Source organism: Hemicordylus capensis, chromosome 13 (genome assembly GCF_027244095.1).
Source record: "Hemicordylus capensis ecotype Gifberg chromosome 13, rHemCap1.1.pri, whole genome shotgun sequence".
Classification (NCBI taxonomy): domain Eukaryota; kingdom Metazoa; phylum Chordata; class Lepidosauria; order Squamata; family Cordylidae; genus Hemicordylus; species Hemicordylus capensis.
The window spans coordinates 19,468,935-19,481,250 of record NC_069669.1 but is presented as its reverse complement, the minus strand read 5'-3'; the positions used below and the strand labels follow the sequence as shown (position 1 = coordinate 19,481,250).

The following is a 12,316-nucleotide window of genomic DNA, read 5'->3' as shown; positions in this document are numbered from 1 at the left end:
CAAACAAGCAAAAAATAAAAACTAAATAAAATTACAGAGAGACCGCAGCTGCACACAGAGCCTATTTATCGACAAAAACAACATTTGGATGTACTTACAGACAGTCGGAAGAAGTTGGCTTGTAATAAAATGGTGGGATTTTCGATTCGTATTTTACTTTTGATGCATTGTTTCCCGTGGAAGCCATAAACTGGAAGAAGAAAAGGTTCATTAAAGAAAAGAAACGATGAAAACATTATTTATTAATCATATTTATATACCATTTCATTTATTTATTTTTGTATAAACACACACACAAAATACACACACACACCACATGCTCTTGAATTATGTAGAAGGAGGAGCTGTAGCTCAGTAGTAGACTGGCATGGACTTGCATGCGTGCAGGTCCCAGTTCAGTCCCCGGCAGCATCTCCAGGTAGGGCTGAGAAATGCTTCTCCCTCAAACCTTGGAGAGCCGCTGCCAGTCAGTGTAGACAATCTGGAGCTAGTTGAGTAGAGGAAGAGGACAGCTGGTCTTGTGGTAGCAAGCAAGAACAGTGCCCTGTGTTAAGCAGGGTCTGCCCTGGTTTGCATTTGAATGGGAGACTACACATGTGAGCACTAATCTCCAGATGACCCTTGAAAGCAACCCTGAAGATGTGCATGACTCAATACTGAAGTTTCTGTCAGAGTGGACCATTCTGCAAGTCAATCATCACTAACTTCCCATTAATTTCAATGGGACTTCATCTGGAATTCAAAACAGACAAGCTACAATTATTATTTTAATATACATACACCCACACACCATATTTACTTGAACAGAAAACAACTCTGACCCCCTTGAAAAACAGATTAAATACAGTTTAGACCTGTATTTAGCCCAAAAGGATAAAACCTAATCTTGAATGCCAGTAAATACAGTGTGCATGGATGTATTTACACACACACACACATGTAAATTATAAAACAAAGAAAAAAGAAATAGCAGATATATAATGTTATGAAATCTACAAAAACCCTCTTTTTAAAAAACCCACCGCCATAAACATCCTATATCAAACATATAACATTCTTAAACTCCAGGTCTGATGGGGTGGGCAGGGAGAGAGACATCAATACAAGACGAAATAACTCAAGAATAAAACACTCAGAATGACCCACTGGTCAATAGCTACTATAGACTGCTACTTCCAAAGGAGCTAAAACTTCCTGCAAAAGTATTTTACATATAAATCACATATTTCAGGTGCTGGAAGGCTCCATCCCACAAGGCAGAAAGCTCATGATTGGCACCAACTAAGGACACCTGGGCTGAGCAGGAGGCATTTACAGCTGGTCAGGGGAAAGGAAAGAGATCTTCATTTAACCCATGAGCCTCACCTTTAATTCCAACACTGGCTTCATTCACAAGTAAGACCTTGTCTCTGTATATGGACCTTGTGCAACCTCCCAAAAGACCTGATCTCTAACAGTATGATGGAATTCTATCAGTGGCAGCACCAGGAAAAAAATAAGAGTGGGGGGGGGGCACAGAAGGGGCAAATTACAATGGGGGGGAGGGAGCTGTGTGTGTCCCACATGTTAGATTTCTGGAACAGGAAAGGGGAGGGGAGCAAACTACTTGTTGGAGGGTGCTCCCCCCACTCGGTAAGAGTAAAGTGCTCAAGACTATTTTTGATTTTTCCCAGACCATCCATTTGGGCATGCGATAAATGGACAGTGGCAACTTATTTGTTGCAGGGGCATACAGATGCATCTCTTCTTTTCTTGGGTGTGTGCACCGCGAGAGGGGAGCTCCAACACTGAGCTACGGCCCCATCCCATGCTTGTCTACTCGGAAACAAACCCCACGGTCTTCAGTGGAGCTGACCCCCAGTAAGTGCCTGCAGGATGGCTGCGGCCGTGTCTTTTCCTTCTTCCAAAAAAAGAAGCACTTACCTCAATTTGCACGTTTTCCCATTCATCCAAACGGACAGATTTCACTTTGCTGACTTGTGGGATGTTGCGATGGATCCCTGAGCAATTTAAGCAGATAAACACTCCTAGAGAATGAGAGGCCCAGTCTGGACCTGCAAGGAAAATAAAATAATAATCTCACATGAAGCTGGTTACAGTTTGACAGCATAACCTTTAAAAAAAAAACACCATGCACAAACAAGGAAATTGGATATTAAAATATTAAAATACGTCCTCCAGATGTTGCTGAACTACAACTCCCATCATGCCCAGCTACAATTTATTATAACCCCTGCTAACTGAGCAGACATCTTTTGAAGTGGTGATTCTCTTACATTTAGCGGCAGGGGAGGGGAGCAACCGGCCCTATCCAGCCCCAACACAGCATCCCTCCAGTGGCTGTTGCTAGTATCTGCATTATCTTTCTTTTTAGACTGTGAGCCCTTTGGGGACAGGGGACCATCTAATTAATGCATTATTTATTTTTCTATGTAAACCGCTTTGGGAACTTTGATTGAAGAGCGGTATATAAACCTCCCTAGTAATAGTAGTAGTAGTAGTAATTCAGGACCACTGTCCTATAAAACAGATGTGGGGGTCGGGAGCAGGCTGTGGCTGAGAGGCCATTGGTCCATTGAGCTCAGTTCTGTCTGCACTGACGGCCAACTGCTCTCCCCCGCAATTACGTTCACTAATTTTAATATTGTTTTATCCGTTCATTGTGTTGTCATCGTGAGCCGCCCCAAGCAGTATTGCACTGGAGGGGACAACAGACATGTGTTTTAAATAAATAAGTAAATAAACGAACGGCAACAGCTATGTCTACAAGGAGAAATTTCAGGGTTTCCTCCCAAGGAGGAGAAGTGGAAACGAAGACAGAATTGCAGGCTTCTTCCCAAAAATAAACCAGCAGAGAACCTCCTCCGATGCTTCCCCATCTCCTTGGATGCCCAGAAGCTTAGCGACCTTCAGGTAAGCACAGCTTTCCAGTCAAAGCTTTCTATGTGAACATCCACCCGCAACAGACCACCTTGTTTCGTTTCTCAGCAGTCAGGAGCAGGTCTGCAGGCAGACGCGGCTTCCTGTCCCTTCACCGGCACGTGGTCCTTTGCAGGCCTTACTGCAGGAATCCTTACAAAGCGCCTCGAAAAGGCTCCGTTAATCCGCTTAACAACATTTCCCCACCTAAGGTCACCCTGCAAAACCCCATAACACTTCTATGCAGTGAAACGTTTTCAAGTTCAAGACCCCAATTTGGAAGCAGCCGGTTAGGAAAGGGAGCTGCCGGACTCCTGCGTTTCCGGTTAATGAAAACCCAACCTGGGCCTCCCAGGATCCAAGCCCTGCTCAGAACAGGGGAGATAATTCACACACGCTGTAAATCACATTATCTCCAGAAAACAGTCAAAAGCCAATGAGAGAGGCATCACCGGCAGATGTCATCAACTTAACACCTAACACAGCGGAACAGGTGCATTCTTGCCGCTATACAAAATTCCGACTTCTGGGCTCAGAAATATTGGCCGGGGCGGGGGTGTCATTGGAGTCGGCATGTCCTGGATACTAGCCTTGGACTGGCATTTCAAGAGAAGTGTCATGGAGACTGATCCCGTGGCCAGAGCCTCTGGTCTGGTTCACATGTGGACATCACTTGAGTAAGGAAGGAATAAGTGTATTGTGGTGACCACAGGCCATAACAGCACAACGGAAAAGAAGAACTACAACATACCAAGAAGGTACAGCAGTTAGGCCGAGCTAAAACCAATGCTGCACTTCAGAACATATAAATTTCTTTCCCAGTTTAAAAGAAAGAAAGCACAGCAAAAGTTGTGACTTGACAGCTGACCTGCGGATCGCATCCGCAAGAAGATAAGTCAGACCTTCCACTTCAGACCCCTTAAGTTTATCTCACTTCAGTGTTTTCACCTGAGGACGGCAGCCAGGAGCAGATTAAGCTGGGTGATAAAGTTGGGCGATTGCAATCATTTGGGAGGTGGGCGGGCTCCACTGACCAAAATTTGCTGCTGGGGGAATTTTGCCGCCATAGGCAATCGCCTCTCCTGCCTCTTCTTTAATCCGCCAGTGAAGGCAGCGTCGAATGCGTGGAGAGGGCCGTGTAAGCTCCCTCCGCGGGACTGCCTCTGGAATGGACAACTGTCCACACATGCAAACTGGCATTCGATGTCTCGGTCATCATGCATGTGTGAATCAAAAGCAAATCTGAAATAATATACAGTCCATTACACAGGATTAATAATCCATGCACATGCTGTTATGCTCATTGGTGAGCAAGAAAGCCAGTTCTATTGAGACTGACCCCTCTTACTTGCACCAGTCCACACTGGGCTTGAACCTACATGGTGAGTGTCAGATAGGGAGACTCGGCTTGAAATTCCAGCTCCATCACATTTATATCAATCAGGGAATGCTCTACTGTATGCATTTACTTCATATCTCAATCTTCCTCCAAGGAGCATACATAGGGTGGCATACACGGCCCTCATATACATTTCATCCCGAGAACAACCCTGTGAAGTAGGCCTAAGCTGAGAGGGGAAATGACTGCCCCAAGGTCTCCAGCAAGCTTCATGGCTGGGTAGGGATTTGAACCTGGGTCTCCACCAGAGGTTACAAAGCTGGGGCCCCAGCTACTGTTGGGCTGCAGCTCCCAACAGCCACGGCCTTTCAGAAGGCCACTGTGCATGATGGGAGTTGTAGTCGAACAGCATCTGGGGACCTAAGGACACCAGATACCCTTCAGGCATCAAGAGTCATTCCCTGGTTAACTGAGCAAAGAGGCACCTTTTTCAAGGGGTGGTTCTCTTTACTGAGCAGGGGGAGAGCAACTGGCCCTATCCATCCCCAGCACAGCATCCCTCCAGTGGCTGTTGCTGGGGTCTCTTACATTTCTTTTTTAGATTGTGAGCCCTTTGGGGCAGGGAACCATTTTATGTATTTATAGCTATGTAAACCACTTTGGGGACTTTGGTTGAAAAGCGGTATCTAAATATTCGTCACATTCATATTCCGGTGCAAGGGGTCAGAATTGGGATGGAGGAGACCCAGGTTTAACTTCCTACTCCGCCATGAATCTCACTGAGTGTCCTTGAGCCAATTACTCTTGCTCGCCTAGCCTCCCTCACAGGTTAAATGTGCAATAATAAAATGGAAATGGCAATTATCCGAGACTATCATAGAGACCTTCTGATTGCCTGAGCAGATGTCTTACTTCCCTTTCCTTCACACAAAGAGAGTTAAGCTTCCAGTTCTCATCTGTGCAGAAACAATTTTTTAAAGTAGCTGCAGCTTTTTCTAATCCCTCAGAAAACATACAGCAGCAAGTACAGGATTTGAAATGGATATTTCTCCCTCTCTTTGTATAGATTTCTGGGTTTTCGCTTTTGCAAGATGCCTTGTGTAACTTTTTTTTTAAATGGAAGATAAATATTTCAAATAAATGCAGTTATATAAATGATTGCTTTGCAATTTTGGGGGTGCTGATGGAGAGGTCTCCCCCCGTCCTAGTCTGACAGGCTAGGCACTAGACCACACTGTCTCTCTGGCATGCACAGTAATGCTGTTGTTGTTGGGGAGGAGAGTTGGCCTTGTGGTAGTGAGCATGAATTTACTAAGCAGCGTCTGCCCTGGTTTGGGTAGAGTACCTGCTTTGCCTGCAGGAGGTCCCAGGTTCAAACCCTGGCAGCATCTCCAGGTAGGGGGGAGAGCTGGTCTTGTGGTAGCAAGCATGACTTGTCCCCATAGCTAAGCAGGGTCTGCCCTGGTTGCATTTGAATGGGAGACTAGAAGTGTGAGCACTGCAAGAGATTCCCCTCAGGGGATGGAGCTGCTCTGAGCAGAGCAGAAGGTTCCAAGTTCCCTCCCTGGCAGCATCTCCAAGAGAGGGCTGGGAGAGATTCCTGCCTGCAGCCTTGGAGAAGCCGCTGCCAGTCTGTGAAGACAAGACTGAGCTAGATAGACCAAGGGTCTGACTCAGTATATGGCAGCTTCCTCTGTTCCTATGAAGCTCTATTTTGAAGGGGATCCTATCCAGAGGTGTGATGGAAAGACCAGCCCCAGCACGGAGTCTAACTGGAAGGAAGCGAAGGAATCGCGCAGAGATGCAGCCGGCAACCTCCACCTCTGCTTAAAAGGGGTATTGGAGGCTTTTAAAACATGAAATCCCTTCATTCCCCGCGGCGGCTCGTGAGCGGTTCTCTTGACTCTCGGCACCGCCCCCAAGGTCTCGGCCCGGACAGCAAGGGCTCAGCTGGCAAGGTCAGCCGGCAGCCAGGCTCAAGCTGGGCCCAGGGAGGAGAAGGCCCTCGCTGCGTGTTAAGAAGGTTACCCGGCAGGAGCTCCCAGCAGAGGGGAAAGAAACACACAGGCAGGGCAGAACTAAAGGGAAGGCGGCCCAGCAGGACCGGACGTCGCCTTGCATTTGTCAAGGCTTCTTAAGGTCGGGGGAGCAGGTGGGGCTGGTACACACAAGTACACACACACACACACACACACACACACACAATACGGTTTGATTGCAGAACACCTGAAAGTCTGAAACTGCCTTATATGGAGTTAAATCACTGGCCCATATAGCTTAGTATGGGCTGCATCGGGGCAGGCCCATAGCTGGGGGGGGGGGCAGGGGCCTGCCCGCCAAATTTTCTCCATCCCCATTTAAAAAAAACAAAAAAACCCCAATTTTAAATAACTGGATGTTGCTTGCACTTAGGACTGATGGGTGCCAGTTAAGCTGCCCTCCCTCCCTTTCTTTTGGTGCTGTGCCCCCTGAAATGTTTAGGCTGGCTCCAGGCAGGACTAGAGGTTCCCAAGCTTGCCGCCCCCCCAGATCTTGCAGCTCCCGTCACCCCAGCCACAAGGGAGTGGCAGCCCTAACACATCTGGGGACGTGAGCTTGGGAAGGCTTCGTGGCCGGCAGTGGGTTTAATTCACATCATTCCACAGTAGGAAGGTAGAGAGTGCCTTGGACATCCCAGGGCTTCTGAAGAGACAAAGCTTTCTGCCTTACACTGGATCAGACCATCCAGCCCACGACTGTTTACTGCGACTAGCAGCATCTTGGAAAGGTCATCCCTGCCAGAGATGAGGTGGAGGCAGGGAATGAGATTCAGGACCTTCCATAAACAGGTGCCTTATACAGAGTCAAACTCTGGGCCCAGGATTCGCAAGGGACGTCCGCTGCTTCCCTAGGATATGGTGTCAGGGAAAGGTAGAGCTGTGTGTCATCTGCACATGAATGACCCTTCAGCCCAAACCTCCTGATGACCTCTCCCAGAGATGAGAGTTGCAGTCCGACATCTGCAGGAGGGCGGAAGCTGTGCAACCCGGGTCTACACTGACTGGCAGCAGCTCTCTGCGGTGGCTTCTCCCAGCCCTATCCAGAGACTGAGCACAGGAGGATCTCGCTGAGCTATAAAGTCCCACTCTCAAACAGGCACCCCTTCTTTCCTTCTTCATAAAAGGCGGTGGAATTCACTGCCACAAGATATGGCAGACATGTCAACCAGCCCCCATGCAAAGCACTGCATCAGAAGGGAAGGGAGATGATGCCAAAGTTCTGTTTGCGATGTTCTTTCTCTGGGGGTTCCCAGGCTTGTGCCCCCAGACGTCGTTGGACCTCAGTGCCCATCATCTCCAGCCACAACGGTCGAAGGCGGCGGGTGACTGGAGTTGTAGTCCAACAACATGAACTAAGGACTCAAGGCTTGGAAACTCCCGCGAGAGGCTAGACAGACATCGATGATCACAGAGACAACGTTGCACCCATCACAAGATGAAAATGTCTTCAGCAGCGTTATTCATCGTAAGGCCCCAGGGGGCCAGCGGCAGCCCCCACCAGCCCTAAGCACGGCTCCCTGACAAATTGTTTATTGAGTCTGCGTGATGCTTCAGCCAAAAGCTGAACACTCTGCACAGTCCCCTGGGCACCAGGCGGAGGTGACCATCCCCACCCTGCAGTGCTGTGCTTTCCTCAGCGCTGGGAGTTATTCGCACCTGGCTTCATGCTGCAGGGTAAATGTTGAGCGAAACCGCTTCGAATGACACTCGCAGCATGGGAGGAAACAGCCCCTCCCCTCTGCTCTCGGGTTTTGTTTTGGTGCAAGTTCACATGGCATGCCTCCGTGTTTTCCTTCAAGCCAATGGCAGGGTGGGAGGGAAAGATTTCTAAAGAGCGACATCTGCATTTCTAAAGAGAGTATCCCTCTTATCATGGTAATGATTCTAGTCAGTGCCTCTCCCTATTTGCTTACTTTTTCAGAAAAAGTAGCTTAAAACCAGCTTTTTTAAAACCCGGAAATACCTCAAGATCAGCTAGAATTCGCAAGGCGAAGCCCAACTTGTGTGTGGAGTGGGTCCAAGGATCTCCAAGGGTAGAACCCCGGTCAGTAAAGCCTCCAGCAGCAGGTGAAGTTCTCTTTGAGGGAAAGGGAGCCCTCTTGAGCTCCTGCAACATCTTGGGAGCCCACATAGTCTTCCCAGCATTTCCCCCGGCCACAGAGCTCATAAGAAGGGTCTCTTAAAGGGCCCTCCCAGCACTGAGAAAAGCAGAGTTCTGTGCAGAAGTCAGCACAGTGGGAAATGGCTCTCACGGGGAAGGTTTTTTGGTTTTTGGTGCCAAAGTGGCCCCCACCTGAAAAATAGTGAAGATCACTGGTCCAGCATGCACCAGCCTCTGAAAGTTAGGGACCTTTAGACTCCAGTATGGAAAACCAAGGGAAACTCTTATCACATTTGTCACCCATCCAAGGCCCACCCACCTTAGGCAAAACTAAACCGATCCTTGCTTTTCTGCAGTCATCAAGGACTTCCATTTGGGGTGGGGGGTTGTGCGGGAGACCACACTTTGCCACATGGCAACTTGTCAACTAAACAGCATTTACACTGGTTGTAAGAGTCACCTCCAAGACAAGCAAGAAAACTTCACTCAAGGTAGCCTTTTTCTCCGTTTTAGGCTCAACGTTATCAATATAAAAATCAATATATTAATATATAATATATAAATTAATCTTAAAATATTAGATGTTTCAAATGGGCCAGGTTGTACAGTCATTGTGTAGGCAGGCTAACACCTTCCGAGGAATCCATTCCAGGGATGAACTGAGCACACAAATACAGTATGATAGATCTTGATGAGAAAACAGGAATACCCTCCACAAATAAGGTGGTGGAATCAAAACTGGGCGATTTAATTTTTTAAGACTGTGTAGTGCGTGTGTGTGTGTTTTAACAGTCATACACTATCTGCGGGTTACAGTGAAAAGAAAAAAATAAGCAATCTGGCAGCTGCATGAACAAATAGCATTGTGCAGATATGTCCTTAGCTTCATTTATTTGTTTATTTATTTATTCAAGGTGAGGAGCAAAGTCCAATACAGCAGCTAACCATATGGCTGTCAGCTGCCAAGAAGAACTGGCACAGAAAAGCCGTCTTTGATTTTCTAACTTGCCGGAGAAGGAGTCCCTGGCAGTGGTAACAGCAGGAAGGGGCCAATTAACAAGTCATGTGTGCTACCTCACCTTGCCCAAGACCCCAGAAAGGCACTGCTAATCAGAGCAGACATAGGAAGGTGGGAAGCTGCCATATACTGAGTCAGACCATTGTTCCATCTCGCTCAACATTATCTGCACAGACTGGCAGCAGTTTCTCCAAGGTTCCAGGCAGGAGTCTCTCTCAGGCCTACCTGGAGATGCTGCCAGGGCGTGAAGCTGGGGCCTTCTGCATGCAAGCAGGCAGGTGCTCTTCTTTGGGCCCCAAATTACATTAGTTTAATGGGGGCTGCCATATACTGAGTCACACAGTTGGTCTATCTAGCTCAGCATTATCTGGACCAGGAGAGCTGGTCTTGTGCTAGCAAGCAGGACTTGTCCCCTTTGCTAAGCAGGGTCCACCCCAGTTGCATATAAATGGGAGACTAGAAGTGTGAGCACTGGAAGAGATTCCCCTCAGGGGATAATGGGGCCGCTCTGGGAAGAGCATCTAGGTTCCATGTTCCCTCCCTGGCAGCATCTCCAAGAGAGGGCTGAGAGAGACTCCTGCCTGCAACCTTGGAGAAGCCGCTGCCAGTCTGTGAAGACAATACTGAGCGAGATGGACCAAGGGTCTGACTCAGTAGATGGCCGCTTCCTATCTTCACTGACTGGCAGCAGCTTCTCTAAGGTTGCAGGCAGGAGTCTCTCCCAGCCCTACCTGGAGATGCTGCCGGGGAGGGAACCTGGGACCTCCTGCAGGCAAGCAGGCAGATCGATGCTCTCCCACGGAGCTGCAGCCCCATCTCTTAATCGGAGTATCTCACCGAGCTCAGCTGTAGCCACCCATCCAAATGCAAGCCCAGGCAGATCCTGCTTAGGAAAAGGGACCCTTCCTGCGGGCTGCCACCAGACCAGCTCTCCTGTGGGTCAGTCGACCCCACTCTAGCCCCTCACCCAGCCCCATTTCTCGCTTTGCTCCTTCAGCCTGCCAACTGCCCCCAGATCACCAGCGGAGCTTTCCGCGTTCCCAGCTGCACTGCCGCTCACAGCAGACACGCCGCCGCCGCGCCGCCGCCGGGGAAGCTCCTCCACTCCCCGCAAGTCGCTTGCTGCTCTGCCATCAGCCCAGAGAGAGGGCGGGGAGAGGGAAAGCGCTCTCCACCTCTCCCCCGGGAGGACCATCGGGCACAAAGGCAGCCAACTTGTGCAAGCACCTCCAACACCCCCCGGATCTCTCCCCACCCCCCACCGCGGAGATCTCGTTGTTGCGTCCTGATATGGAGAGATCCCCCATCCCCGGTGGGCCGTGGAGGTCACCCATTCGGGCCCTTCAGCCCTGTGGCTGCGCCCTCCAAGCACGCGCCCCCAAGGGGCTGACCAGGGCCCAGCCGCAGGGCAGGCGAGGCTGCTTCTGGTCAGCTGGCAACCCCGCCTCCCCTCGCAGGTGGAAACGAGGCGCCTCGCCTGCCTCCCGGTCCAGCCAGCTCCCTAGCGAAGAAGGAGAAGGGGGGCTGGGGGGGGCACACGCTCTCCCCTTCGCCTGCCATTACCGGGGGTGGGAGGCGGCCGCCGACACTGCAGGGGGCTGAGATCTGGCAGTGCCAGCCCGCCTCCCACCAGAAGCAGCACAACACGCTGAGGAGGAGGAGGAGGAGGACTTCTCTCTTTTGCTCCGACCCATCTTCTTCTTGGGGAACTATGGCGGGGCGGGGCGGGGCGGGGGGGTCCCTCCTCCCCGGGGAAGGCCTGGGGGCTCCATGCCTGCCCTCCAATTCCCCCTCCCCGTCGAAACAGCCACCCCAGTGAGACGCCCCTCCTCCCACCGGGCGCCGGTTCCTCTTTCCTCCCTCCGAATTTTGCAAGAGCCTCGTCCTCGCCCGGGTCAGCAGGGGGGAGGAGACGCTGTGGCTGCAGAGGGCGGCCGGCGGCAGCGGGGGGGGGAGAGCACCCCCACCCCCCGACCCGCAGCCCTGCCGGGCTCAGCCCCAGAGGCAGCTGGAGGAGCCCTCCTAGGGCACGCTCCGGTGGGGGCGCTGAGGGAGAGGAGAGGGGTGTTGGCTGCAGGCAGGTGCAGGCACCAAACCGGCCCGGCCCCGCCCTCCCCCCCCCGCCGCGCTCCTCACCGGGGGCATGGCAGTCTGCACACACGTCATTCCCCTCCCGGGGGAGCAGCTCCAGCAGCGCCTTCCTCCTCCGCTCCTTCGCCATGGGGGCAGCGGCAGCAGCAGCAGCGCAGCCCTCGCCGCCCTCCTCCTCCTCCTCCTCCTCCTCAAGCGCTCTTCATGGGGCTGCTCGGCTGCGCTGGAGCGGGCACCGGCGGCCGCGGCTTCATCGAGGAGGACCCCCGCCCCGGAGCGGGGCTAGCGAGGCTGGGCAGGGGGCGAGGAGGAGGAGGAAGGGGGGCGGTGTCTCTCCGGCGCCCCCGCTCCGCGGCTCAGCATCCCTGGCGCAAGGAGGACTCTGCCGGCGGCGGCTCCTCTCGGCGCGGGGGCTGGTTCCGCCTTCCTCCTGCCGGGGAGCTCATGCTGCTGCCGCCGACGCCGCCTTTAATGCGCGAGCAGCAGGAGGAGAAGGAGGAGAGGATTCATTCAACTCCCCCCCGCCGCCCCGCCACACACATATACGCCCCATCAGAGGAGAGTTTGGCCCAAGGGCGACCCCCAGTGGCTGCGGCGGCCAAGGGACGCAGGGAGCCGCCTTCTACCGAGTCAGATCCCAGGTCCATCGAGCTCAGTATTGTCTGCCCAGACTGCAGGCAGGAGACTCTCTCTCTCTCCCGGTCCTATCTGGAGATGCTGCCAGGGAGGGAACCTGGCCCTGGGACCTCAGGTGCTCTTCTCAGAGCAGCCCCCCTCCCAAGGGGGATATCTTGCAGGGCTCACACAGG

General features: G+C 51.8%; 1 protein-coding gene across 4 annotated transcripts in view; it reads right to left on the bottom strand.

Moving 5' to 3' along the window:
- Positions 1-12,025, bottom strand: part of ADAP1 (ArfGAP with dual PH domains 1) — a 59,667-nt gene extending 47,642 nt beyond the window's left edge. The window contains exons 1-4 of one of the 4 annotated variants that reach the window (XM_053276239.1): positions 11,553-12,024; positions 3,868-4,161; positions 1,924-2,054; positions 99-190 (exon numbers count right to left, since the gene is read on the bottom strand). In XM_053276239.1, the coding sequence (XP_053132214.1) occupies positions 99-187 (89 nt within the window). In that variant the 5' untranslated portion in view covers positions 188-190; positions 1,924-2,054; positions 3,868-4,161; positions 11,553-12,024. Of the gene's footprint in view, positions 1-98; positions 191-1,022; positions 1,178-1,923; positions 2,055-3,867; positions 4,162-11,552 lie in introns of those variants that run through there. The other 3 variants (XM_053276236.1, XM_053276237.1, XM_053276238.1) reach the window with 3 other exon arrangements.
- Positions 12,026-12,316: the final 291 nt, after the last annotated feature.